We start from the raw sequence: 23703 nt of genomic DNA on the forward strand, positions 1-23703 counted from the left end.
GTAGTAAAATTACAAAGAAAAGTCAGTCAGGATAAAGGAAGAAAGTGTTGGCACTAAGGACATGGGACTGTTTTAGATAGGAAAGTCAGGAAAAGCTTATCCTATCCTAAAAGAACAAAGACCTGAATGGGGAAAGTGCATCCAGACAGAAGGAAAAGTAAAAGTCCCAGAGCTAGGAATGTGCTCTAGGGCTTTTGAATATTTGATGGAAAGTAAGGAAAGAAGAGAGTGTTCGATGATGAAGTCAAGCTGTAATAATATATCTTAAGGATTATTATAATAAAAAAAATGTTGGCCAGGCATGGTGGCTCACACCTGTAATCTCATCACTTTGGGAGGCCAAGGCAGGAGGATCACTTGAGGCCAGGAGTTTGAGACCAGCCTGGACAACATGATAAAACCCCATCTCTACTAAAAATACAAAAATTAGCTGACTATGGTGGTGCACACCTGTAGTCCTTAGTCCCAGCTACTCAGAGAATCACTTGAACCAGGAGGTGGAGGTTGCAGTGAGCCAAGATTGTACCACTGCACTGGGCAGAGCAAGACTCTGTCTCAAAAACAAAAAAAAGTTGAACTTCCTGTATCATTAACTACATGGATGTACTATAATTTAATCTATGTCCTGAAGATAAATATACATTTTATAATTTTGTGCTATTAAAAATGGTATAGAAGCCAGGCGTGGTGGCTCATGCCTGTAATCCAAGCACTTTGGGAGGCCAAGGCAGGCGGATCACGAGGTCAAGAGATCGAGACCATCTTAGCCAACATAGTGAAACCTCATCTCTACTAAAATACAAAAAAATTAGCTGGGCATCGTGGTGTGCACCTGTAGTCCCAACTACTTGGGAGGCTGAGGCAGGAGAATTAGTTGAACCCAGGAGGCAGAGGTTGCAATGAGCTGAGATTGGCCACTTCACTGCAGCCTAATGCCTGTTGACAGAGTGAGACTCTGTATCAAAAAAAAAAAAGAAAAAATGGTATAGAATTCGCCAGGCATGGTGGCTTGCCCATGTAATCCCAGCACTTTGCGAGGCCAAGATTGGCAGATCACCTGAGGTCAGGAGTTTGAGACTAACCTGGCTAACATGGTGAACCCCATTTCTACTAAACACAAAAAGTTAGCTGGGCATGGTGATGCGCACCTATAGTCCCAGCTACTCGGGAGGCTGAGGCAGGAGAATCACTTGAACCCGGGAGGCAGAGGCTGTAGTGAGCCAAGATCATGCCCGTTACATGCTAGCCTGGGCAACAAGAGTGAAACTGTGTCCCAAAAAAAAAAAAAAAAAATTAGTATAGAATATACTTATGTATTCTTCTATACTTTGTTTATATATGCAAGTATACCTATAGGTTAAATCTGTAGAATTTGAAATTAATTTGCCCTCTAAAGAGAGGAACCTTTGTAACCTTAATAGATTTAAGCAAGGATCATCAGTAGATACCAAAATATTAAGTAAAGGATTGCTTGAGAAGAGGTTATTCATTTGTGAAGGATTATCTTACAGATTATTTATATTTGAATGGATAAATATACCTTTACAATGGAGGAACCTGGAATCAAGCCTGTATACCTAACTTCTAGTGTATAGTATATGTCCTAGATAGAACAACAAATTAAATGACTCTGAGAGAAAATAATTAAACAAAATTAGAATGTACTGCATTTTATGAGACAGTTGGCCTAGACTCTTCAAAAACACAGTATCATTTTTAAAAGGTGAGGTGGGCTCTGTTTTAGGTTCAAGAGACAATAACCAGAAACAATATATGAACTCTGATGGAATCCTGGTTTGAAAAACGATATAAAAATTATTTTGGGGATAACTTGGTAACTTTGAATATGGACTAAATATCAGATGATATTATGAAATTTTTGTTAATTTTCTTTGGTATAATAATCGTGTTGGTATATAGGAGGATGATCTTACCAGTAGATGAATTCTGAAATATTTAGGGATGAAGACTCATAGTATCTGCAACTTACTTTCAAATACTTCAGCAAAAATGTGCACACAAAAAATAAAGCAAATATGGCAAAATGTTACACAGTTGAATCTAGGTGGAGGTATACCTGTTTACATTGCAATAGTCTTTTTTCTTTTTCTTTTTTTTTGAGACGGAGTCTCGCTTTGTCGCCCAGGCCAAAGTGCAATGGCATGATCTTGGTTCACTGCAGCCCCTGCCTCCTGGGTTCAAGTGATTCTCTTGCCTCAGCCTTCCCAGTAGAGTAGCTGGAACTACAGATGTGCAGCACCACACCTGGCTAATTTTTGTATTTTTAGTAGAGATGGGATTTCACCATGTTGGCAAGGCTGGTCTCGAACTTCTCACCTTAAGTGCCCTCCTCTGCCTCCCAAAGTTCTGGGATTACAGACGTGAGCCACCTGTGCCTCACCATCTTTTAATTTTTTCTTTGTTTGAAAATTTTCTTAATAAAAAATTGAGAAGAAAGAGGCTTTTAAAAAAGCCATTAGATGACTTGTATTGCCAACAACATAGTGAACTTTATATTCTGGAGCTATTGAATATTCTTGTTAGCATCTCGTTGCACCACTGGTTTGCCTTTCGACAGAGTAAGAAACCTTAGAGAAACCTCTAATACTCTCCTTACTCACTTCTTTGACCAAAATAAAACAAAACTATGAACAGAAAATGGAATCATAAGCAGTAAGCAAACTGGAAAAGTGGAATAATCTTGAAGCAAATTGCTGATAATCACTTCTGGGATCCAGACCTAAGACCTGAACAGGCTTCAAGGTTGGAGGACTGAATCGAAGATTCCATGTTAAATTCTTGATCTTGATAAGGATACAAGTTGATTTCAGGTCAGTAATGCTTCCTGGCAGTTGGTACAAGCAAACACAAATTACCTCTGGAGTAATACATTCTCCATTAGGCCTCCAGAAATTCCACAGATTAAAATCAACCAAATAGGAGTTCACAAAGATTATTCAATAAACATGGAAATGAATTATGTAAATGAGTTGACAAAAAAGAGAGAGATTTAGATTCCTTAAGATGTTAAACCCTACTATTGGAATAAAATAACCAGACTATAAAATAACCATGTTTAAAATGTTTAAAGAAGAAAATGATCAAGTCATTAAAATGATTTAAAAGAACCATATAGAACTTTGAGAATTAAAAATATAATTGCTGGGGAAAAAAAGCAAGATTAAGCAACACATAAGATATAAATAAAGAGAGAATCAGTGTCTTGGATTAGAAATTTGAGGAAATTAGCAGGACATTGAGATGGGAAATATGAAGGAGAGCGTAAGAAATTGGTAGAATAGGATGAGAGGACCTGATGTGTCTATTTGGAATACCAGAAGGAAAGAATGAACAAGAGGCAGCATTTCAAGAAAAACAGAGAGCTAATGAAAGCTATGAGTCTATAGAAACAGAAGCACATAATATAACAAATAAGTGAGTGGAAACCCATACTTAAACACACTGCAGTAACATAGCAGAATAAAAGATAAAAGAACATACAAGCTGCAAAGAGAAAAAATACATAATCTACAAGAGAAAACAGTTATGCTGTAAACAGTGTTCTCAGCACCAATAATGGAAGACGGAACAGCAGGGTAATATCTTCAAAGTGCTAAGGAAAAATCACCATCATTATAGAATTGTGTACTGACCAAACTTTCAAAATTGAGGGTAAAACAAAGACAAAAGCTTAAAGTAATTTGCTATGAATTGACCTTCATGAAATAACTTCTAAAAGAATATGTCAGCAAAAAAAATTACCCCAGAATTTAAGTCTGAGATACAAGAAGGATAAATGATCAAAGAAAGTGGTAAATGTATAGACAAATCTAAATAAATATTATTTGAATACAGTAATTTTGGAATTAAAATGAAGGGTAGAATTTAAATACTGGTCATTCATAATATATAGTTTAGGAAGAGTTTAGTGAGAGTGGAAATATTCTCAAATCCTTGTCTTGTTCAGGGTGAGGTAGAGAGCTGGTGTTATTGCATTAACTTTAGACTTTACAAATACAAAGTAAAAAGACAGCCCAATTACAAATGGACAAAGTGTTTGAATGAACATTTTTCTAAAGAAGATATACAAATGGCCAACAAGCACATGCTCAAAACACTAGCTATCAGAGAAATGCAAATGAAAATCACAATAAGATACCACTTTACACCCACCCACTAAGCTGGCTATTATTTATCAAAATATGAATAATAAGTGTTGATGAGGATGTGGAGAAATTAGCATCCTTATATGTTACTAGTGGGAATGTAAAATGCTACAGCCACTTTGGAAAACACTCTGGAAATCAGTTCCATTAAAGTTAATTTATATGACCTAGAAATCCCATTCACATGTATACATCCAAGAGACTTGAAGAGTGGCTGCTCTCATCAAAAATTTTTTTTTTTTTTTTTTTTTTGAGATGGAGTCTTGCTCTGCCACCCAGGCTGGAGTGCAGTGGCATGATCTGTGCTCACTACAACCTCTGCCTCCTAGGTTCAAGCAGTTCTCCTGCCTCAGTTTCCTGAGTAACTGTGATTACAGGAGCCTGCCACCATACCTGGCTACTTTTTAAAATTTTAGTAGAGATGGGGTTTCACCATGTTGGCCAGGCTTGTCTCGAACTCCCGGCCTCAAGCAGTCCACCTACCCCTGCTTCCCAAAGTGCTGGCATTACAGGTATGAGCCACTGCACCTGTCCTGCTCACATCAATTTTACATACTTATTGTCAAAATCATTTTTAGCCTGAAGTGCAATTTACTTCCTATTCTCAAAAAGTTTGTGACCTTCTGAGACTGACAAATTCATAATCCATATGCTATAGTATTATTTTAGTATTGGGACCAGTCTGATTTATTTTAATGGATTTTTCTGGTATAATTTCTCACTTTTTGCTTTTGTTTATTGCATGTAAAAGCTGAAAAAGAACTGAATAATCTTGTAAACATGAAGAACTTTAGATTTGGCCTTGTCATTGAGAAGGGGAGTAACCTGTTAAAACTGTTTAAGAGATTAATTTGGAAATGTTGAGTACTATGAATTTAGGAAGAAACTAACGGAATTGGAAGTGGGTGTCTTTATTAATGTAAAGTCAAGACCCATGGGTGAGGGATGAAAAGTGGGGATAGAGAATAACCAAGTTGCCCAAGCCAGAAAATTGGGAGTTAGCTTCAGCTCTTATCTCTCTTCTAAATCCCCAAACTCTTGATTGAATGATCATATCCTGATGATTATATCTTGAGCTAAGCCTCTCTCACCTTTCTTCACTTTACATTTCCACTGCTGCTATCTGGGTCTAGTACACCATTGTGTCTCCATTGCTGCAAGAGTTTCCTAACTTCCCTGCATCAGTTTTTCACAGCTTTCAGATCCATTTTCTACCTTCCTGTCATAGTGATACTAAAAATAATTTCAAATTGATGTAACTTTGCTTATATTTTTCTGTGGTCTTTTATTGCTCTTGGGATAAAATTGAAAATCTTACCATGGTTTTATAAGGCCCTGCATGATTAGGCCTCTGCCCACTTTTCCAATCTTGTTTTATTCCTTTCTCCTTTGCTCTTTACTTTTCACCTTACTAGACGTCACTTGTTAAAGTAGTGAGAGAATAAAGTTCACCAACCTTGAGTTTTAGACCCAGCTTATTTGTCCTTCAAAAGTGAAGGAGAGGCTAGGTGCATTGGCTCACGCCTATATTCTTAGCACTTTGAGAGACTGAGGTGGTGGGAGGATTGCTTGAGGCCAGGAATTTGAAGCCAGCCTAAGCAACATAGTGAGACCCTGCCTCTAAAATTTATTAAAATGTCCTGGGTGCAGTGGTGCATGCCTGTAGTCATAGCTTCTCAGGAGAGTGAGGTGAGAGGAATGGTTGAGCCCAGGAGTTTGAAGCTGCAGTGAGCTATGATTACACCACTGCACTCTAGCCGGGGTAACAGAGCGAGACCCAGTCTAAGAAAAATAATAAATATAACAAATTTAAAAATGAAGGAGAAATAAAGATGGAGAGAATTTGTTGCTAGTATACTTGCTTTGTAAGAAATGTTAAAAGAAATTATTTAGAAAGAATGAAAGTAATAGAGGTCAGAAACTAGATGTGTTAGAGAATTAATGAATAAAAGTAAAATATTTACTTACCACCAACACAACACTGGAAAAGAAAAAGAAAGTAATATAAAATATTTTCTTCTTTCTTTTTCTTTCTTTCTTTCTTCCTGCCCTGCCCTGCCCTGCCCCGCCCCGTCCCTTTCTTTTTTTTTTTTTTGACACACTTTGTTACCCAGGCTGGAGAGTAGTGGTATGATCTGGGCTCATTGCAGCCTCTGCCTCCCAGGTTCAAATGATTCTCCTGCCTCAGCCTCCTGAGTAGCTGGGATTACCGACATGCACCACCATGCCTGGCTAATTTTTGTATTTTTAGTAGAGACAGGTTTCACCATGTTGGTCAGGCCAGTCTCAACTCCTGACCTCAAGTGATCCATTCTTCTCTGCCTCCCAAAATTCTGAGATTATGGGTGTGAGCCACTGTGCCTCCCCATCTTTTAATTTTTTCTGTGTTTGAAAATTTTCTTAAAAGAAAATTGGGAAGAAAGAGACTTTTAAAAAAGTCATTAGATGACTCGTATTATCAGCAACAAAGTGAACTTGATATTCTGGAGCTATTAGATAAAAAATTTGTAGAGATGGGATCTCACTATATTGTCCAGGCTGGCCTCAAACTCCTGGGCTCAAGTATTCCTCTTGTCTTGGCTTCCCAAAGTGCTGGGATTACAGGCGTGAGCCACCACACCTGGCCTATTTTTTATTCTTAATCTAACAGCTAATGATTTGTTCAACAAATTGAAAACAGTATTAGGTGATTATAGTGTGTGGATGGTGAAATGGTTGGCAGCAGTATTTTAAGGGATGAGAGAGAGGAATTGGGAGTACTTTTAAGAAAGTGGTACAGCATTATTTTAAAAAGAGGATTTGGGTGGGGTGTAGTGGTTCATACCTGTAATCACAGCACTTTGGGAGACCAAGGTGGGTAGATTGCTTGCAGTTCAAGACCACCCTAGGCAACATGGTGAAACTCTGTCTCTACAAAAAATAGAAAAATTAGCCAGGTGTGGTGGCTCACACCTGTAGTCCCAGCTACTCAGGAAGCTGAGGAAGGAAGATTGCTTGAGCCTAGGAGGTCAATGCTGCAGAATGAGACCCTGTCTCAAAAAGAAGGCTTGGATTAGTTGTAAATGTATATCACAAACTCAGGGGCAACCACTAAAAAGGTTTTTTAAAAATGTAGTATAATTCATTTGCTAAGAAGAGAGAAAAATAGAATGATAGTCAAAACCAGAGGAGGCAGTAAACAGTGGAATACAAAAAAAGAAGGACACTGAATAGAAAATCTGTTAACTGTAAGAAATCCCCTTAAAATATAAAGATACATAGATGAGAGATTTAAGAAAAAGTGATGACAAAAGATATACTATGCTAACATTAATCAAAAGAAAGTAAAAGTAGTTGTACAGTTATGTGTCATTTAACAAATGGGGATATATTGTGAGATATGCATCAATAGGCAATTTCTTCATTGTTCGAACATCATAGAGTGTATTACACAAACCTAGGTGACACAGCCTACTACATACCTAGGCTATATGGTGTAGCCTATTGCTTCTAGGCTGCAAACCTGTACAACATATAACTACTGAATATTGTAGGCAATTATAATACAACGGTAAATATTTGTGTATCTAAGCATATCTAAACATAGAAATGGTATGGTAAAAATAAAGTATTATAATCTCTACAGTAAAAATAGAGTGATATATATATAATCTACATTAAAAGTAGAGTATTATAACCCATAAAGACTGCCATCATACATGCAGTCTGTTAGTGACCAAAGCATCATTATGCAGTGCATGACTATGTTAATTTCAGACAAAGCTGACTTTAGAGCAAGGAGAATTATCGAGGATAAAGAGGGATATTACGTAAAGATAAAGATGATTAATTCTGGCCAGGCGAGGTGGCTGGGAGGCCAGGTTGGACGCATCACCTGAGGTCAGGCATTTGAGACCAGCCTGGCCAACAGGTGAAACCCTGTCTCTACTAAAAATATAAAAAATTAACCAGGCTTGTTGGCATGTGCTTGTAGTCCCAGCTAATCGGGAGGCTGAGGCAGGAGAATTGCTTGAGTCCCGGAGGCTGAGGTTGCAGTGAGTTAAGATCATGCCACTGCACTCCTTGGCAACAGAGCAAGAAGACTCCATTTAAAAAAAAAAAAAAAAAAAAGATGATTAATTCTCCAAGAAGACATAATAATCCTTAATGGGTATTTGCTAACAACAGAGTATCAAAATACATAAGGCAAAAACTTATAAACCTGCCCAGAGAAATAGAAAAATCCACTACTGTCTATGGATGGATATTTAACACCTTTCTATCAGTAATTGACAGATTCAGCAGGCAGAAAATCAGTGAGAACATAAATGAAGTGAATAGCACTATCAGTCAACTGGATCTAATTGTGACATCTGTAAATTGCTTAATCCAGCAGCAACAGATTACACTTATTCTTCTCAAACTCATGCAAAACGTTGACCAGGACCACATTCTGGGTCATAAAACATGTCTTAACAAACTAAAAGGAATAGAAATCATGCAAACTATACCCTGTGACTGCAATGGATTTAACTATTAATCAATAACAGAAAAAGTTGGAAAACTCTAAAATACTTGGAGATTAAACAACACACTTCTAAATAACACACAGCTCGAAGATGTTTCAAGAGAAATTGTAGAATATTTTGTATTAATACCGAAACGAAAGAACCATTACCAGTGATCCTTTTATTATTATTATTTTATTTTTAATTTTTGTGGGTACATAGTAGGTATATATATATTTTGGGGGTACATGAGATATTTTGATACAGGGATGCAATGCATATTAATCACATCAGCATGTAAATGGGGTATTCATTACCTCAAACATTTATTTGTGTTTCAAACAATCCAATTCTTTTATTTATAAATTTACAATTAAGTTATTTTTTTGCTATAGTCACCCTGTTGTATTAACAAATACTGGGTCTTATTCATACTTTCTGGTTTTTTTTTTGTACCCATTAACCATCCGCACTTACCCCTTCTGGCCCTATACTTCCAATCCTCTAGTAACTATCCTTCTACTCTCTGTCTCCATGAGTTCAGTCGTTTTAATTTTTAGCTCCCACAAATAAGTGACAGGATACGATATTTGTCTTTCTGTGCTTGGCTTATTTCACCTACCATAATGACTTCCAATTCCATTCATGCTGTTACATATGTCAGGATCTCATTCTTTTTTGTGGTTAATACTTCATTGTGTATATATACCATATATCCATTATCCATTCATCTGTTGATGGACACTTAGGTTGCTTTCATGTCTTGACTGTTGTGAATAGTGTTGCAGTAAACATGGGAGCGCAGATACCTCTTTGATAAACTGATTTCTTTTGGGTATATACCTAGGAGTGGTGTTGCTGGATTGGTAGCTCTATTTTTAGTTTTTTGAAGAACCTCCAAACTGTTCTCCATAGCAGTTATACTAACTTACATTCTTACCAACAGTATATGAGGGTTCCCTTTTCTTTATATCCTGGCCAGCATTTGTTATTGCCTGTCCTTTGGATAAAAGCCATTTTAACTGGGGTGAGATATCTCATTGTAGTTTTGATTTGCATTTCTCTGATTATCAGTGATGCAGAGTCACCTTTTCGTATACCTGTTTGTCATTTGTATGCCTTCTTTTGAGAAATGTCTGTCAGACCTTTTGATCATTTTTAATTGGATTATTAATTTTTCTCTGTAGATTTATTTGAGCTCCTTATGTATTCTCCTTATTAATCCCTTGTCAGATGGATACTTTGCAAATATTTTTTTCCTGTTCTGTGGACTGTCTCTTCACTTTGCTGTGTGGAAGCTTTTTAACTTGATGTCATCTCATTTGTCCATTTTTGCTTTGGTTGCCTGTGAGTATTATTTAAGAACCATTTCAGTGTCCTGGAGAGCTTCCCCAAAGTTTTATTTCAATAATGTCATAGTTTGAGATCTTAGATTTAAGTCTTTAATACATTTTGATGGATTAATGATTTGATTTCTGTATATGGAAAAAGATAGGGGTCTAGTTTCATTCTTCTGTGTGTGGATATCCATTTATCCCAGCACCGTTTATTGAAGAGACTGTCCTTTCCTTAATGTGTGTTCTTGGCACTTTTGTTGAAAATGAGTTCACTATAGATGTATGGATTTATTTTTGGGTTCTCTATTCTGTTCCATTGGTCTGTGTGTCTGTTTTTATGATCCTTTTATTTACAGATAAAAGAATTTAATTTGGTAACCTAAAATAAATAGACCAATTACATGAAAGGTACAGTCTACCAAAACTCATACAAGAAGAACTAATCTGAACAGCCTGATATGTATTAATGAAATTGAATCAACATGGGAGTGCCAATATCTAACTACCTACCTTCCAAATTAGAAAGCACCAGGCCCAGATGGGTTCATTGTGAATTCTACTGAATATTTAAGGAAGAAATAATTCTCCACAATTTCTCTCAAAAAATAGAAGCAGAAGGAATACTTCCTAATTCTTTCAAGGAGTACTGCATTACCCTAATGCAATTCATCTCATCAAGAGGCTAAAGAAGAAAAACCGTATGATCACAAATATAGATGCAGAAAAAGTATTTGGGAAAATCTAGCACCCATTTAGGATAAAAACTCTCAGCAAAGTAAGAATCGGGGAAAGTTCCTCAAGTTGAGAAAGTCTATTAAAAAAATAAAAACACATTAAATCTATTAAAAAATAAAAACACAGGACAACCTACCTCTAGCATCAAACAAGACAAAGGTACCTCACTATTCCTGTAAGACAGGAAAAGGAAATAAAAGGTATACAGATTGGGAAGAAATAAATATAGCTATCTTTGTAGATGACATGATTATTTATGTGAAAAATTTCAAAGTAACAACCTCCTTAAACTAATAAGTAATTACAGTAAGGTTATAGGATACCAGATTAATATATAAAAGTCAATTGCTTCCTACATATTGTTCATTCCAGCAATGAACAACTGGAATTTGAAACTAAAAGCACAGTATCATTTACACTGGCACCAAAAATCTCCAGAACAATTAGGTATAAATCTAACAAAATATTTACAAGATCTATATGAGGAAAACTATGAAACTTTGATGAAAGAAATCAAAGAAGATTAAACTGAAAGATACAGTTCACGTACATAGATAGAAAAACTCACTATTGGCAAGATGTTATTTCTTCCCTACTTAATCTGTAGATTCAACACAATCTCAGTTGATTGTGTTCTTAACAAGTTATTTTGTAGATACTGACAGGCAGAATCTAAAATTTATATAGAAAGGCACAGAGCATTGGCAACATGGCAAAACCCGTCTCTACAAAAAAATACAAAAACTAGCTGGACTAGGTGTCTTGTGCCTGTAGTCCTAGCTACTTGGGAGCCTGAGATGGGAGGACTGCTTGAGTTCGGGAAGTCAAGACTTCAGTGAGCCACAATTGTGCCCCTGCACTCCAGCCTGGGTGATAAAGCAAGATGTTGTATCAGAAAAAAAAGGTAGGGGGAAAGGCAAAAGACCCAGAAGAGTCAACACAATATTGAAGGAAAAGAATGAATACAAAGAAGGGACAGAACCTGACTTCAAAATTTACTGTAAAGCTATAGTAATCAAGAAAGTATGATATGAGTGAGAAAATAGACAAATAGATGGAATAAACTATAGATTCCAGAAACAGACCCGTACAACTAGATTCCACTGATCTTTGTCAAAGGAGGAAAGGTAATTCAATGGAGAAAGGGTGGTCTTTTCAACAAACTGTGCTATAACAATTGGACATCTACATGCCAAAAAAATAAATAAATAAATCTAGACAGACTTTACATCTTTCACAAAAACAGATCATAGACCTAAATGTAAGTATAAAAGAAGCCAACATACCAAACAACCTAGAAGACAACATAGGAGAAAGTCTAGGATACCATGGGTGTGGCAATGCATTTTATGATACAACACTAAAAATAAAATTCATAAAAGAAAAAATTGCTGAGTTGGACTTTATTAAATTTAAAACTTCTGCTTTGTAAGAGACATTGTCAAGGGAATGAAATGACAAGTCACAGACTGGGAGAAAAAGGATGCAAAACACGTACCTGATAAAGGACTGGTTCTAAAAATATACAATGAACTCTTAATACTCAGCAGGAAGAGAACAACCTGAAAAAATGGGCAAAAGATGTGAACACCTCACCAAAGAAGATATAGAGATGGCAAATAAGCATATGAAAAGATGCTCAACATATGTCACTAGAGTATTGCAAATTAAGACAAAATACCACTACACACCTAAAAGTGGCTAAAATCCAAAACACTGACAACACCAAATGCTGACAGTGTAACAACAAGAACTCTCATTGGTAGTGGAAATACAAACTGTTATTATCACACTGGGAGACAGGTAGTATCTTTCAAACCTAAACGTACCCTTACTGCAGGATCCCACCATAGCACTCTTTGTATTTACCTATATAAGTTGAAAACATGTTCACACAAACATCTGCACATAAATATTTATAGCAGCTTTATTTGTAATTGTCCAGGATATTCTTCAATAGGTGAATGGGCAAACTGTTGTACATCCATACAATGGAATATTATTCCGTGATAAGAAGAGATGAGCTTTCAGAAACTCTGAATGAGTATTGCTGAGTAAAAGAAGCTAATCTGAAAAGGCTACCCACTGTATGATTTCAACTATATGATATTGTGGAAAAGGCAAACATTTGTCAACAGTAAAAAGATTACTGGTTCCAGAGACTAGGAATAGGGGAGTGGGGCTAGGAGAAGGGATGAATAGGTGGAAGCAAGCGCAGAGAATAAAGATATGAAACTATTCTGTAGGATACTGTAATGGTATATTTGTGTTATTATACTTTGTCAAACTCATAGAAGGTACTACATAAACAGTGATCCCCTAAAGTAAACTGTGGACTTAGGAATACTGTATCAATATGAGCTTGTTAATTGTAGCAAATGTACCATGCTAATATAAGATGTTAATAATTGGGGAAACTGGTAAGGAGGAGGAAAGGGATGTATGAAAACTCTTTGTACTTGCCACTCACTTTTTTTCTGTAAACCTAAAACTGTTTTGAAAAATGTGTATTCTTTTTTAAAAAAGTGTATTTTTTGAAATGGAAAATAATTTAGGCATTTGAAATAACCACAGTTTTATCTGTAAAAATTTAATTCATTTTTTAGTTTGTATCATTCTCCATTTATTTATTTTATGACTTGCATAGGGAGAAACAAATTGTATTTCTGACTTTGATTTATGTTTCTCTTTTATGAAGTATTCCCTTTAATAAAAAACCTGATTCCTCTCTTGTTATAATTGTATTTTTTCCTATGACTTTGAATTACCTGATAGAGTAATAGAATATGTAACTTTTTTTTAACTTCAACAGCTTTGTTTATACTGGTGATCTAAACTGATGTAAACACCTTATGTCCTTAACAATTCATGAAGACGCTAGTATAGTCTGTGTTGAAATTTGCAAAGTAGTAGTTTTGTCATATGAGATTCTAAGACTTATTTTACTGGTTCTTTTCTAGAATTTTCAGATAGAAATTCTAAGAATTGTTTTGTTTTTTCTTTAGAAATTCTAAGAGAATTTAAGGCCGGGCGCGGTGGCTCACGCCTGTAATCCCAGCACTTTGGGAGGCCGAGGCGGGTGGATCATGAGGTCGAGAGATCGAGACCATCCTGGTCAACATGGTGAAACCCCGTCTCTACTAAAAATACAAAAAATCAGCTGGGCATGATGGTGCCTGCCTGTAGTCCCAGTTACTCGGGAGGCTGAGGCAGGAGAATTGCCTGAACCCAGGAGGCGGAGGTTGCGGTGAGCCGAGATGGCACCATTGCACTTCAGCCTGGGTAACAAGAGCAAAACTCCGTCTCAAAAAAAAAAAAAAAAAAGAAAAGAAATTCTAAGAGAATTTATAGAATTTATTCATCATTTTTCACTTAATAAAGGCAACTTACCTGCATTTAAAAAATACTAAACATTGTATAATTCTTTTATTTCAGAATACTCAAGATGGCTTTATTAAGAGAAATTTTGTTATTAATAAAGTCTAAAGTTTTAAAAATGTAGAGAGTATATCTATGGTATTACTTATGCCAACAAATATTAAGAGAGATTGCAATGAATTTAAGAATTATTTTTGAACATATTCATAAGCAATGTAACTTGCTTGCATTTGTGATTTAGGACCTGGTGTTCAACTTTTGGAGCATATATATCACTGTTTCTTTGTTTTCAGATTTTGCTTTTCATTTGTGTATTATGATAATAGGCCTACATTTGGGGATTTTAACAGATATTTCTGCCAGTGGATAGGAATGTAAACATAATGTGAAGTTTAATAAATAGGGAGGAAAATGTATACTATTTTGGAAATGAGAAAATGCTGAAGTTGCCTTCCTCATGTTTTTTTTTTTTTTTGTATTTATATGCTGTTAGGGATCCATCACATTTGCTGTCCATGAATTTCTTATGCTGTATGGAAATTCTAGAGTACAGGTTACAGTTTTTTATATAGTTTGTATGGTCCAAGGTGAATTTATGTGGAATGCATTTTTTTTTGTGTGAGGGGAAAAGATAAGCTTTCAAAAATTGTCATGCTCATAATTTGAAAATCTGTTTTTACTTCTTGATGTTATATTTTTCATACTGCCCATTAAGCATATTATAGATTTATGATCACTGATGTATGTGTCTAAGGAATGTATGTGATAATAGGAATGTCAGTAACTGTTTAGGTTAGTAAATCCCAAAAGATCTCAATAGCTAATTCATTGTAAATAATTTTCTATAGTGAGGCCCTTGGCAGACTTCTAGGTATGCCTAAAGGCTCAGAGTTTAGTTAAAACAACAACAACAAAAGGAGGTGACCATTTTTGCTCTATTTTTTAGGGTTTTTAAATTTGTTGTTGAGGCAGAGTCTTGCTCTGTTGCCCAGGCTAGAATACAGTGGCACAAAGACAGCTTATCGTAACCTTGACCTCCTGGGCTCAGGTGATCATCCCGCCTCAAGCCTTCAGAGTAGCTGGGACTGCAAGGACGCACCACTACACCGCGCTAATGTTTTACTGTTTTAGTTTTTGTTTTTTTGTAAAGATGAGGTCTACCTCTGTTGCCCAGCTGGTCTTGAACTCTTGGGCTCAAGCCATCCTCCTGCCTTGGCCTCCCAAAGTGCTAGAATTATAGGTGTGAGCTACCACACCATCGAAGGGCTGCATTTTTATAGAATTCATTCAGAATCACAACACAAATTTATTCCACTGCAGATATGGAAAAGGTTCCAAGGGAAATGCCCAAGCTCTTCCTTCAAGTTTGTGTTGGGAAAGAAATAATAAAAGGAGTTGTTATTTCCCAGAAATTATCCCCTAGGGGAAAAAAGAAAAACTTATAATTTATCTGTGGAATCAAAAACTCAACTCAGGTTTTTAAAAAATATCTTTAAAAATTAAATCTTATTACACAACTATAGATGATATTTTACCTTCTGTGTAACAACACTTTAAGATTTGCATATGTGTTTGTGTCTTTACTCTGACCAGTTTTAATGAGTGATTATGTTGGAGTCAACACAACTTTTGTTTCAAATTAGATTATAAAATTGTTGGTTATTTTCTCAAGAAGGACAAGAAGCTAGCAAGAAAACTGGAATAGGGTGAGATTCTGACATTTTGTGTATGGGTTTTAAAAATACACTTGATCTTCAGTACACAGCATAGTAAGTCATACACTAAAGACAAATTGTTGCCATTATCTTAGCATGTTCCATGCTTCTATATTTTTTACATACAGATTATTCTTAATCCTTAATTTTGCCAGCATTCATACATTTTTAAATTTGTGATTATCTTTTTCCAATTATAAACTATGAAATGCATTTAGTTTTTGGTTTATGTTCGTTTTTACTTTCTCCTCCGTATCTTCACAGTCTGAAACTTGTTTTTCAAATGGTTAAGCTGGACTCCTACTCAAATATAGATATTCAGTAAAAAAAAAAAATATTGTATTTATATGTGCTAGGGACTAGGGAATTCAAAGATGAGGGGATACGGTTCTTGCATTTGAAAAGTTGGGGAGGCTGACCTAAAAACATACAGTCCACTAAAAATAGATTGTAAGCTTTGCAAAAGCAGGAATTAGTTAGTTTTTGTTTATTGCTGTGTTGCCAGTAAATAATTGTTTGGGAGAGTTAGAAAAGCCTCTCAGGGACTGGGCATGGTGGCTTATTCATGTAATCCCAGTAGTTTGGGAGACCAATGTGAGAGGGTCGCCTGAGCACAGGAGTACAACACCAGCCTGGACAATATATCAAGACCTCATTTCTACTAAAAATTAAAAAAAAGAGAGAAAAAAAAAAAAAAACAAGCATGGTGACACATGCCTGTGGTCCCAGCTACTCTGGAAGCTAAGGTGGGAGAACTGGCTTACGCCCAAGAGTTCAAGGTTGCAGTGAGCTATGATCATGCCACTGCACGCCGGGCTGGACAACAGAGTAAGACCCTGTCTCAAAAAAAGAAACAAGCTTCTCAGATAAGATGATACTTCAAGTATGAAGGAATATTATGTTAGGAAGAAAAAGAGACCAAGGACATTAGCAACATACAAAGACATGATATGATGATGAAAGAGAATGAAAATTTTAAGGAACATTATAATGAGCGACAGCAGCATGGGAGGACAGTAAAAGAAAATAAAGCCTCACTGAGTGATAGATTATATCCAAGTCAGAAAGCCCTTGTGTGAGTTTGTAACAAGCTAAGGAATTTAGACTTCAGGGAACCAAGTCTGTCTAGTAATCAGGGAAACTCAGGAATTTGAATTGATGTTAATATTCAAACTATTTTTTTTTTTGCCAACATTCCTGTTACACTGGATATTATGCAGTATTGTTTCTTTCAAGTCCTTGATTCGTGTGTAACAATACATATAACTTAATCAGGAATCCTTAAAATAAATGTTTTTTTAAAAAAATCTCTGGGAAGTATAAACTTGATTATTTTTAAGTGAACTATAATTTATCTTTAATTTTTGTGAACTAGGGACTCTCCTAAGAAATTATCAAATGCAACTACAAATGCAATTTTTAAAAAGTAATCCAGTTTAAAGCTTTCTTTAAAAACAATATTTTAAGTTTTTATGTTTATGATTTGAATAAGCACAAAATTATCTATTTTTATCAAGAACCCAATTCTTCATGCTCTGCAAATTCTATTTTCTATAAATGTTTCTTTGTAAAAATTTTAATTATACTCATATTTTATTATAAAGATACTGATTTGATTAGCATTCTCCTATCAAACACATCCTTTTGATTATGAATTACCTAAAAATTTCTAAGAAAGACTTGTGAGTGATTCAGAAAACTTTATTTGGTAAAGAGTATGATAGTAGGAATGATTTGTTCTTATAATTCAGCCTCATTAAGAAAAATGGCTCAGGATTGCCTACAGAAATGCCCAAATGTTGTTCCAAAAGTTTCTTTGAACTATTAATATTGAGTTATTTTCAATGTTTCCATTCAATGAATGTCTCAACCCTTGGTTTTGAGAACATAAGGTTAATTAAAGTGTCTGCTATTTTTTAATGCTATTCCATTGTAACTGCTAATAATAATGAGCATTTTCCTGCTTTATATCAAAAAATTATATTCAAAATGTCATGTGTGTTCTCTGATTTCTTTTCTTACAGCTTGCCAGTATTTGCCGTGCTGAAATGTTTTAATTTATAATTTCCTTCCTTTGTATCTTTTAGTTTTCTCTGTTGCTGCTTTTTCTGTGACACGAGCCTTTCATTATAGTCACTCTTCTTTTTTCCTTCCCCACTTCTTTCTTTTCCTTTTTTAAAGCCATGAGAAGCCGATCCATTGGTGAATGTGCTCTGCCATCGGCCTATATACGCAGTGCTAAAAGTGCTCCTGTTCTGATCCATACTTCCAAACCCTTCTTGCCTGATATTGTTCTCACTCCCCTTTCTGATGAGCTTTCAGGTAGTGCCACCTCTGCTAATTTCTGCACCCCCTTTTTCACTTTTTAATCCTCTGCTTTCAATTTTTGCTTAATCAAATAAACTCTTTAAAGTTAATTTCTTTGGGGGAGGTGTGGGAAACTGGGAAAGTGATTGAGAAATCAACATTTTGAGTTATTTGAACTCTAATGCTATCCTTGCAGTTCATTCTGGAAGTGCTAAGTTTAGTGCTGTGCCAATGTCCAGTAATTTTGGTTGTAAATGGCCAATTATTATTATTTTTTTGCTCATGTTTGATTTTTTTCTTCCTCTCAGGTGGTTAAAAGAAGTAGTAGTGTATATTTATATCATAGATGCCTTATAAAAGATGACTTTGGAAGATAATCAGAGCATTGACTTTTAATTTCCCATTGTTTTGACTGACAGTGTGGTAAATCTTGAATAATTTTTTCTGTATCATCTATAGTAATGAAACTGAGTAAGGGCAATCAATATTTGGGAAAAGTATATAATCTAAAAGTTGCTTTGGAATCTTTGTATTTATGTTACATGTAATCATATATAGAATTCTAAGGACTCACTCATTTTTAAACCATTCTGTGAAGCCCTAACTTCGAAGGAGCTTCAAAAATTTCTTAGCTTTCCAGTTCTGCAGTACTGGGATGGTCTGCTGTTTTATTAAGCTTTAACTAACATGTAATAAAATGCATGGATCCATAGACTCAATTGAATGAGTTTTGAGAATTGTACACATCCCTATTAGCCATCATCACAAAGTATAGAATGTTTCCACTACCTCAAAAAGTTTCCCAGTGACCTTTTCCACTGAGTCACCACGTACTCCTCCCCTCCACACAATGATGACTTTTTGCTGTTCATCACCATAGATCAGTTTTATTTAAAAAAATTTTTTTGGCATAAATAAAATCATACAGTGTGCAGATCGTGCTAGCTCAAAGAAACCTACTTGTTTTGTTAACTTTGGAAACATAATATAATAAATTAAAAGTGGTTTAAAATGAAATTGGAGTTGATTTTTCAGTTTAATTGATGACAATAATAGAAAATTTGGCATCAATCCAAACCTGAATATCTAGTAAGTATTGGTGAATGAATGGATGTATTTTACACCAGTAAAATTAGGCAACCTGAAGATTTTAAGCTACCAGTGCAAAAATTGTAAGATGTAAAAATATATAGATGGAATAATATAAACTTTAATAGATGGCAAAAAAAATGGCACACAGTTTTGTTACATGTAATGCTTAGCTACAAATAAAGAATTTGGATATTTTTTTCTCTTTAGTGCTTCATTTAAGCACTATACCTCCTTATGTAAGTAGCACAGATTTTGGTTGCTTACATCAAATTATAATCTAGTTACTTAAGTTGGCAAACAATATTTCTGTTCTTAAAATTGAATTAGATACCGCTAAAAGAAATTCTGAATTTGTTGTAAACTTCTCTTGGATACATTTTTTGCTCCTAGATTTTATAAAAGACATACTTAGAGCATTTAATGCAAACCATTTTTGACATGTTTAGAAAATTAAAATGAGTTTTGGCCAGTTCCATTATTATTTTATTCTGTTCATTTATGTTAAGTACGGAATTTGAATTCTCTTGGCCACTAATACTTAAAAGTTTGATTGGATTAGGCATTCCACTACTGTCTTAAAAAAACTATAACAAAGATTTATGTTTTCCCCAAATCTGAAGGAATTTATTAAATTTCTCATCTGCAACTTAATATTTTGTCAAATATTCATGTTAAGTGCTAAAACATTTTTGAAAAGCTAAAACAAAGATAAGGTTGTTCCTTTCAAAATATTCTAGAGTGGTGCCATAGCCAGGATGAGTTTTTATTTCACAATTCTTGCTTTGCTACAAATACAAAATTCAGAAAGTTTGCTTTTTTTTATGATTTTATGATTTAAACATTTATGAACACTATTTGAAAGGAATTTTCTAAATGGCAATTTTATTTGTTGTATTCCTTTTCCCCATCTGGGGCAATATACCTTCTATGATAAATTTAAAGATTTAGATGGTATTGGGACATCAGTGACTAAAACCAAACTTTATGTCTGATTATCAAAATAAAAATGTTCATTTTAGAAAACATGGATTATATGGAAAACCACATGAAAAAATTTATATAATCCTCCAAAACTAGTGATCATTTATTGGCGTCTTCAAATGCTTTTGCTACCAGTTTTTTATGCTTGTGTACATTTAAAATATAGAAGCATAATTAGTTATTTTGAATTTAAAATCTTTTTTTTTTCTCTTAGAATTCGAAAGAGGAAAGGAACCTATCACTTTAAAATAGCAGCAAAATCCCGCCTTTCCTGAGAACTGACTTGTGAATGAAGTCAGGATTTTCCCAGCTGATATGTAGATTTAGAATACTTTCCTGGAGATGCAAATAGGTATATAGAAAGATCCACAGTGCAAATCAACATATTAAAGGCCCTTAGAAAACCTGTAGAAAAACCAAAACTGTTTATAATTGAGTATGTCTCAAACTTATTTAAGCATAGAACACCTTTCCAAGTGCACATTACTGATATCCTGTGCCATTAAGGTTCCAGAGAGAACAAATATGAAAATTGAACAGGATTAATCTTATACCAGCTTACATTGTAGAAATCTAAATTACTGGATTGGTTTTTTTGCCTCTGCGATTCTTGGAGGAAAATTAAAGGCTTGGATTTTGCTTCTTCAGGTGTTAGGTGCAGAGCGAAGGAGAGAAAAAGAGGTAAGAGAAAATGTAGGAGTTATAAGAATAGAGATTTGTAAAAATAGTGCTAAATTAAAAACCAAAAATCAACAGAATCTTGGATCTTCAACCATCATTCTTTAATTGCTGATGTTTCTTCCAAGGTTTGAGTAAATTTTACTGCAAAATAGTTTAATGTACAGGGAATTAATAAGAAAGTGAACTATATGAAGGGGAAAAAGTAAATGGTTTTTCTTGCTTTCGTATCTCTCCCTAATGTGAACAAGCCTAAACTCAAAACATTTCCTGAGTGTAATGTTTTGAAATCAGGAGTTGAGGTTTCTTCAACTACTTCACCAAAAAAACCTCAATGAAACTACTCATAGACAGTCTACTTCTAGCTTATGGTAGAATTTGTCAGAAAAATATTTATCTGATACTTTTGGATAATTTGGGGTGTAAAAGCAAAGTCCTTTTAAATCATTTTTCTAATAGACTAAAATTTATGAGAAAGGACCATCAATTTTCTAAGTACCCTATTTGTTTTCAGCCCTTTTTTCTTCTCCAGTGTTCTTGTTCTGTCTATTCTACCCACATTGTTGTAAGTATGATGCTATATGATAGAGCTTTTATATACATTTTTTAAAATTTGCTCTGTTGCCTAGGCTGGAGTGTAATGGCACAAACATGACTCACTGCAGCCTTGTCTTCTCTGCCTCAGCCTCCCATGTAGATGGGATCATAGGCATGTACCACCACACCTGGCTAATTTTTTAATTTTTTCTTAGAGTCAGGGTTGTTGCCCAGGCAAATTCTGAACATAAAGTTGCCCAGGCTGATCTCAAACTCGTTGGCTAAAGCGAACCTCCCCACCTTGGCCTCCATAAATGCTGGGATTACAGTAGTGAGCCACCACACCCAGCCCGTGAAGAGTTCTTAAGCTTTGGGGACCAGTTTGAGGTCATTGGCATTATGTCAATGACACTATTTCTCAACAACAGACTCATCTATAACAGTTTGGAAAATATGTATCAAGTTTGATACAATATGTTGGCTTGCACAAATGTCTAATTTATTCTAGTGTCTGGGCAAGCACACTCCTTGGCCTCACTCTCATTGGCCTTCATAATTATTTGGTAATTACTGTACCAGATTGTACATATTTGGTAGCCCAGTCTGAGAGTCATTGTTTTCCTAGTAAATGGATAAGAGAGAAGCCAGAAATCTGAATCATCATTCTTAAGCAAATTACTTTTACTGCCAAGAGTAAAACACTTTAGTGAAAGAAGGGATATAAATGTATATAAACATGGTAGGCAGCTTTGTGTATACTTCCACAAATTTTTTTATGTATTACTTTCTAATCAAGTACTGTGAGTTTCTCATCCTGAAATTAAGCTTACAGACCCAGTTTCTTCCAACTAGTTCCCAAAACTGATTTGTCATTTTTGTTGCTATTAGACTCTAGTCTTAGGCTGTAGTATGTAGACTGCTACTGTTTGGGGACTGATCTCTTTTTATTAACAATGCTTTAGTATTTGAATTGAGCTCTTTGTACTTCTGTTTTCTGAGTATCAAGGAAAAAAAAAATAGTATGTCTCACAGGCCTACCCTATTCCTGAATTCTGCCCGATAAGGAGAATTTTCCATCTCATGAAGAAGTAGGCCCTTCTTTGTACAATCAAGAATTTTTTTCTATGATCAGTGTACAATAAGATATTAATATTTTACAGATTTTCCACTTGTAATCTGCTGATTGTAGCATAATTCCAATTAGATTTTTTTTTTTTTTTAAGAGATAGGGCCTCATTCTGTTGCCCAGGCTTGATTGCTGTGGTGCCATCGTAGCTTACTGCAGCCTGGAACTCCTGGGCTCCAGAGATCCTCCCATCTCAGCCTCTTGGCAAATTAAATTTTTTCTTTTCCTGGAATAATTTGCATTAATTTTTTTGAGACAGTTTTATTCTGTCGCCCAGGCTGGAGTGCAATGGTACAATCTAGGCTCACTGCAGCCTCTGCCTCCTGGTTTCAAGCAATTCTTGTGCCTCAGCCTCCCAAGTAGCTGAGACAATGGAAGCCCGTCACCACGCCCATCTAATTTTTTTTTTATTTTTGGTAGAGGTGGGGTTTCACCATGTTGGCCAGTCTGGCCTTGAGCTCCTGACCTCAGGTGATCTGCCTATCTCGGCCTCCCAAAGTGCTGCGATTACAAGTGTGAGCCACTGCCCCCGACCTACATTAACTTTTTAAAAAGAACATCTCAAGAAAAATGTGAGGCTAACTTAAACATGGCATTATATAGCATACTCATAAGCAAAACACTTTTTTTTTTTTTTTTTACCCTTCCCCACCCGGCTGCCCCAAGTTAATAACTTTTAGATTCTTTTTTGTTTGTTTTTTGAGACGGAGTCTTGCTCTTGTTGCCCAGACTGGAGTACAGTGGCACTATCTCAGCTTACTGCAACCTCTGCCTCCCGGGTTCAAGCAGTTCTCCTGCCTCAGCCTCCCGAGCAGCTGGGACTACAGGCGTGCCACCACGCCCAACTAATTTTTGTATTTTTAGGAGAAATGGGGTTTTACCATGTTGGCCAGGATGGTCTTGATCTCTTGACCTCATGATCCACCCGCCATGGCCTCCCAATAGTGTGTTAGGCACCATGCCTGGCCCATGCTTTTCTTAACATAAAAAATATATTGGTAGTTTATGTTCGGAATTTAAAAGTCGGGAAAACAATTTTAGAATAAAAGAGAAAATAGTCTAGTGGGCTAAATTTTAGTGATTTAACATGAAAAATATTGAGCTTGATTTGTTGCTTTTAAGTCTTTTTATATGATTACAATAATGCAAATACTGCTTTGAATT

General features: G+C 35.4%; 1 protein-coding gene across 20 annotated transcripts in view; it reads left to right on the forward strand.

The window, feature by feature from the left end:
• RALGAPA1 (Ral GTPase activating protein catalytic subunit alpha 1) overlaps positions 1-23703 on the forward strand; it is a 297019-nt gene that overhangs the window by 109039 nt on the left and 164277 nt on the right. For 13 of the 20 annotated variants that reach the window (XR_004258069.1, XM_032242528.1, XM_032242525.1 and 10 more), the window contains one exon: positions 18000-18140. The exons of the other annotated variants lie outside the window; for them this stretch is intronic. Coding sequence is in view for 12 of the 13 variants with exons in the window: in XM_032242528.1 (XP_032098419.1) it covers positions 18000-18140 (141 nt within the window). In the remaining variant the exon portion in view is untranslated. The remainder of the gene's footprint in view (positions 1-17999; positions 18141-23703) is intronic. 20 annotated transcript variants of the gene reach the window in all.

The sequence above is a fragment of the Sapajus apella genome, unplaced genomic scaffold (assembly GCF_009761245.1).
Source record: "Sapajus apella isolate SASKATOON/1434 unplaced genomic scaffold, GSC_monkey_1.0 scaffold50, whole genome shotgun sequence".
NCBI lineage: Eukaryota > Metazoa > Chordata > Mammalia > Primates > Cebidae > Sapajus > Sapajus apella.